The following is a 6,238-nucleotide window of genomic DNA, read 5'->3' as shown; positions in this document are numbered from 1 at the left end:
CTAGACGGACCTTGGTTTGCAAAGTAATGTCTCTGCTTTTTAATATACTATCAAGGTTGGTCATAACTTTCCTTCCAAGGAGCAAGCGTCTTTTAATTTCATGGCTGCAATCAGCATCTGCAGTGATTTTGGAGCCCAAAAAAACAAAGTCTGACACTGTTTCCACTGTTTTTCCATCTATTTCCCATGAAGTGATGGGACCAGATGCCATGATCTTTGTTTTCTGAATGTTGAGCTTCAAGCCAACCTTTTCACTCTCCTCTTTCACTTTCATCAAGAGGCCTTTGAGTTCCTCTTCACTTTCTGCCATAAGGGTGGTGTCATCTGCATATCTGAGGTTATTGATATTTCTCCCGGCAATCTTGATTCCAGCTTGTGCTTCTTCCAGCCCAGCGTTCCTCATGATGTACTCTCAAATGTTTTAAAAATGGAAGGGATCAGAATAACATTGTGAACAGGTGACCTTGTGTGAATTCCCATGAGAAGGAATGGCAAAACTGCGGGGACAGGGGTAGGACTGTAAAGACCAATATTTAACCAAAATGCCTGTGAAGCAGAAAAGGACCATTTAGAGTATCAGTGAACTGAATGGATCTTGGCTCCAGGAAAGGAGAGAAGACTCATGCCTCTTGAATGCGCAATGTAATTGCTCTTTGATTTGGGTTTCTCATTTGTGAGAAAGGCAGGTGGGAGTCGTTGAGACCAAAGCAAGGTTTTTGGGTGTTTTTGGGCATAGCCATGGAACCACTGACAAGACCTTTTAAGATTTTTCCTGAGGCCAATGGGCCAGCTGATCTAGGAGCAAAACTGACTGAGGATTGAAAACGGGAATGGAGACTGTCTGAAACTCTGGACTGTCTGTCCGATGACCTGTGTTGGGGTGAGGAGATGTGCCTGAGTCACTGAGAAAATTCCATCCCTTCCTGGCCACATCTGAAGGGCACTTTCTTGTCCAATTACAAATCTATCACCTAAGAACCTGCAACAGATCCATTATCCTTCTCAGAGTCACAGCCCCCATGGCTTTGCTTATTTTAGGACTGGGAAGGAAATAAAATTTTGCACGTCTCCATCTCCCTCCCCTTGTCTTGTCTCCAATCCAGACTTTCACTTAACTTGGCCATCCCCTTGCACCCAGGAATAATTCATGGCGCATTTTCATGCTTGAATGGGACCTGAGTGGACAGAATGGGCTGCTTCCTGGCCTATTCTATCTTTCCAAGAGAGAGCTAGAAGAGATGCCTCCTCTACTTTCATTTTTGGAGGTTTCCACACAGCACTAAATTGAAGAAAAGGCCTACCTAAGGCCTAATAGTCAGATCAGTGCTGATGGACAGATTGGATTTGGTGAACTGCTGAGAAACATGCACTTTGGAACAACTTGGTTTATCTGACAGGGAACCCAGGACAAGGCTATTGACCCTATTCCCTAGAGATACAACTTGGGCTTCTTTCCTCCAACTTTTCTAAAGGTTTGGAATGGAGGGAAAAACAATGCTAATCTTATTTTCATCTGTAAAACTCCTTCCTATCAAGCACAAATACTTGAAAAAGATTAAACTCAGGAGTCAGATTACAGAGCCAGCTACAGAGCTAAGGGTGGCTCTTGGGTTGTTCTACATCAACCAAGCCCTTCATGGATCACAGCCTTGTCATGGTGAAGGGGCTTTCATAACTCAAAGAAGCTATGAGCTGAGCCATACTGTGCAGTGCCACCCAAGACAGATGGGTCATAGTGAAGAATTCTGACAATCTGTGGTCCACTGGAGAAATGGCAACCCACTCCAGTATTCTTGCTGGGACACCCCCCATGAACAGCACTAAAAGGCAAAAAGATATGGCACTGGAAGATAAGCCCCCCCCAAAGCAGACGGCCAATATGCAACTGGGGAGGAGCAGAGGGCAATTACTAATAGCTCCAGAAAAAATGAAGTGGCTGGGGCAAAGCAGAAATGATGCTCAGTTGTGGATGTGTCTGGTTGTGATGGCAAAGTCCAATGCTATAAAGAACAATAAGGCATAGGAACCAGCAATGTTTGGGTCCGTGAATAAACTGGACACAGTAAAGCATGAGATGACAAGAGTGAACACTGGCATCTTAGGAAGCAGTCAACTAAAATGGAGAGGAATAGGATAATTTAATTCAGATGACCATCATATCTACTACTGCGGGTAAGAACCCCTTAGGAAAAAATGGAGTAGCCCTCCTAGTCAACAAGAGTCTGAAATCCAGTGTTTGGGTGCAGCCACAAAAATGACAGAATGATCTCAGTACATTTCCAAGGCAAACCATGCAACATCACAGTAATCCAAGTTTATGTCTCAACCACTGATGGCAAAGAAGCTGAAGTTGACTGATTCTACGAAGACCTACAACACCTTCTAGAAATAACACCAGAAAAGATGTCCTTTTCATCATAGTGGACTGGAATGCAAAAGTAGGAAATCAAGATTCCTGGAATAACAGGCAAATTTGGCCTTGGAATACAAAATGAAGCAGGGCAAAGGCTAACAGAGTTTGGTCAAGAGAACATGGTTTGTTTGTTCAGAGCAAACACCTGTTTCCAGCAACCCAAGGGATGGCTCTACAAGGGCATCAATAGATTGTCAAAACTGAAATCAGATAGATTATGGTCTTTGCATCCAAAGATTAAGAAGCTGTGTACAGTTAGCAAAAACAAGTCCTTGAGCTGATTGTGGTTCAGATCACGAGCACCTTATTGCAAAATTCAGGCTTAAATTGAAGAAAGCAGGGAAAATCACTAGACCATTCAGGTGTGTGTGTGTTAGTTGCTCAGTCGTGTCTGACTCTGTGTGACTCCATGAACTGTAGCCTGCTGTGCTCCCCTGTCCATGGGATTCTCCAGGCAAGAATACTGGAGTGGGTTGCCATGCCAGACAACCAATTCCAGATCCAGGGATTGAGCTTGGGTATCCTGAATGGTGGATTTTTACCATCTGAGCCACCTTTGAAGACTATTCATGTATGACCTAAATCAAATCCCATATACAGTGGAGGTGATGAATAGATTCAAGTGATTAGATCTGGTAGACAGAGTGCCTGAAGAACTGTGGACAGAGGTTTGTAACACTGTACAGGAGTGAGTGACCAAAACCATCCCGCAAAAAGAAATGCAAGAAGGTAAAGTGGCTATCTGAGGAGGCTTTACAAACAGCAGAAGAAAGAAGAGAAATAAAAGGCAAGGGAGAAAGGGAAAGATATATCCAACTGAATGCAGAGTTCCACAGAATAGTAAGGAAAGATAAGAAGGCCTTCTTAAAAGAATAATGCAAATAAACAGAGGAAAACAATAGAATGAAAAAGACTAGGGATCTCTTCAAGAAAACTGGAGACATCAAGGGAACATTTCACGCAAAGATGGGCAAAATAAAGGACAGAAATGGGAAGGACCTAACGGAAACAGAAGAGATTAAGAAAAGGTGACAAGAATACATAGAAATATACAGAAAATGTCTTAATGACCCAGAGAACCATAATGCTGTGGTTACTCACCTAGAACCAGATACCCTGGAGTGTGAAATCAAGTAGGCCTTTGGAAGCATTACTACAAACAAAACTAGTGGAGCTGATGAACTATTTAAAATCTTAATCTAGCTGCACTACTTAAAATTCTAAAAGATGATGCTGTTAAAGTGCTGCACTCAATATACCAGCAAGTTTGAAAACTCAGCAGTGGTCACAGGACTGGAAAAGGTCAGTTTTCATTCTAATCCCAAAGGACAATGACAAAGAACATTCAAACTACTGTACATTTGGGCTCATTTCACATGTTAGCAAGGTAATGCTCAAAATCTTTCAAGCTAGGCTTCAGCAGTATGTGAACTGGGAAATTCCAGAGGTACAAGCTGGAGTTAGAAGAGGCAGAGGAATCAGAGATCAAATTGCCAACATCTGTTGGATCACAGAAAAAGCAAGGGAGTTCCAGAAAAACATCTAATTCTGCTTCATTGACTATGCTAAAGCCTTTGGCTATGCAGATCACGGTAAGTTGTGAAAAATTCTTAAAGAGATAGGAATATCAGACCACCTTACCTATTTCCTCAGAAACCTGTATGCAGGTCAAGAAGCAACAGAATCAGACATGGAACAACTGTCAAGTTCAAATTTGTGAAAGGTGTACAAGGTTGTATATTGTCACCCTGCTTATCTAACGTTGACTCAGAGTATATGAAGAGAAATGCCGGGCTGGGTGAGTCACAAGCTAGAATCAGGATTGCCAAGAAGAGTATCAATAACCTCAGATGTGCAGATGATACCACTCTAAAGGCAGAAAGTGAAGAGTCAACATTTAAAAAACTAAGATCATGGCACCTGGTCCTATCACTTCATGACAAATACAAGGCGAAAAAGTTGAAGCACTGACAGATTTTATTTTCTTGGGCTCTAAAATCATTGTGGATGGTGACTGCAGCCATGGAATTAAAAGATGCTTGCTCCTGTGAAGGAAAGCTATGACAAACCCAGATAGTGTATTAAAAAGCAGAGTGATCTCTTTGCAGAAAAAGGTCCATATAGTCAAAGGTATGGTTTTTCTGGTAGTCATGTATGGATATGAGAGTTGGACCATAAAGAAGGCAGACCTCTGAAGAATAGATGCTTTCGAATTGAAACGTTGTACAAGACTCTTGAGGGTCCCTTGGACATCAAGGAGATCCAAACAGTCGATCCTAAAGTAAATCAACCCTGAATATTCAGTAGAAGGACTGATGCTGAAATTGAAGTTCCAACGCTCTGGTCACCTGGTACGAAAAGTGGACTCACTGGAAAAGACCCTGGTGCTGGGAAAGACTGAAGGCAAAAGGAAAAGAGGGAAGCAGAGGATGAGATGGTTAGATAGGATCGCCAACTCAATGGACATGACTTTGAACAAACTCCAGGAGAAGGCAGAGGTCAGAGGAGCACGGCCTGCTGCAGTCCATGGCAACACAAAAAGCTGGACACGTCTCAGAACCTGAACAACAAACCTCTGCCACAGGTGCAACCAACAGGATGGTATGCTTGAACTCTTGTGTCCAGGACTCCATGTTGACACCAAAGCTCTTTTATGTCCTTTATAGGCTGAACTGGGTATGAGATTGGCCACTCTTGGCTGCACTCCAACTCTAAAAAAGAGGACCTTAAACCTCTAACCTTTGGATTTTTAACCTTGAAAGCAGTTCAAATTGGGTGAAAAGATGGGTGGAGGCGGGCTGGGGTAGGGTGATGGAAAATGCAGGGACTTGCAGTGAAAAGTGGACAGCCAATTCTAGACCTCCCTAAAGCATGCTGCTGAGTATCTCTGACACAGGGGAGGTGGTAGGGTCCTCTGGGCTCAACTCTGGGCCCGCGGCGCTGGGCAGGCCCGAGTGGCCTACAGTGGCAGGACTCAAGGCAGCCCACGGTTTGGTGTCCACCAGGGCTGCAGGGTAGGCCTCCACGTAGATGCGGTGCACCGCAGGCCTAGGATCCTGGAGGCTGCTCTTCCGCTCCTCCGGGAGGCTGGCAGCGTGGGCCAGAGCCAGGCCCCGTGGCCCCTCTGGGGCAGGTTCTAGTCGCTCGGCCTCCTCAGGCTCCTGGGCCAGGCCGCAGGCCCTGGACAGGTGCTGTGTGTACACGCCCTCTGACAGCGACAGCGACTGCGTCTCGCCGTGCATGCGCCGCCAGCGGTGATGGCGGCTGAAGCCGCCGCAGTGCGGCTGCTTGGCCGACTTCCGTTTTCCCAGGAAGCCCAGCGGCGGCCGCGCTCCCGGCGCCATCTTGGCGTGGTTCTTGGGCGGGAGGCCTGTGAGGGTCAGGTTGTGCAGGAGCTCGGCGCATGCGTGGTCGGTGTCCTGGCCTGGCCCCGAAGGAGGCTTCATATCGTGCACCTGCAGGACGTCGGGGGCACTGCCGCTCAGTCCGTTTCGGGACTGCTGGGCGATGTCGTGCGATGACAGGTAGACCAGGTCCAGGTCTCGGGGGCTCAGGGCGTCACTGGAGTCGTAGTCGCTGTCGGTGGGCAGGAAGACTTCTGAGCAGCCCTCTTCGTCAGAGCAAGGCTGTGAATCTGCAAAGCCAGAGACTGCGCTTAGGAAAAAAGACAAACTCCTAGCCAGGGCTCAAGTACAGTCTTATGTTTGAGCCCACACCCCCATGCCTAGACGGGCTTACGCTTTGTTTAGTGGTCTCCACTCATTTATTGATATATTAAGTTTTGAGCAAGGGGTCCCACATTGTCATTCTGTGTAGGACTCTATA

General features: G+C 45.9%; 1 protein-coding gene across 1 annotated transcript in view; it reads right to left on the bottom strand.

The window, feature by feature from the left end:
* Positions 1 to 260: 260 nt before the first annotated feature.
* Positions 261 to 6,238, bottom strand: part of ANKFN1 (ankyrin repeat and fibronectin type III domain containing 1) — a 303,707-nt gene continuing 297,729 nt past the window's right edge. Inside the window, exon 19 of the mRNA XM_055399005.2 lies at positions 261 to 6,047. Within this exon, the coding sequence (XP_055254980.2) occupies positions 5,278 to 6,047 (770 nt within the window). The 3' untranslated portion in view covers positions 261 to 5,277. The remainder of the gene's footprint in view (positions 6,048 to 6,238) is intronic.

The sequence above is a fragment of the Moschus berezovskii genome, chromosome 20 (genome assembly GCF_049115385.1).
Source record: "Moschus berezovskii isolate FMDL1 chromosome 20, NW_MosBer_1.0, whole genome shotgun sequence".
NCBI classification, from domain to species: domain Eukaryota; kingdom Metazoa; phylum Chordata; class Mammalia; order Artiodactyla; family Moschidae; genus Moschus; species Moschus berezovskii.
This window is presented reverse-complemented; position numbering and strand designations above follow the sequence as displayed.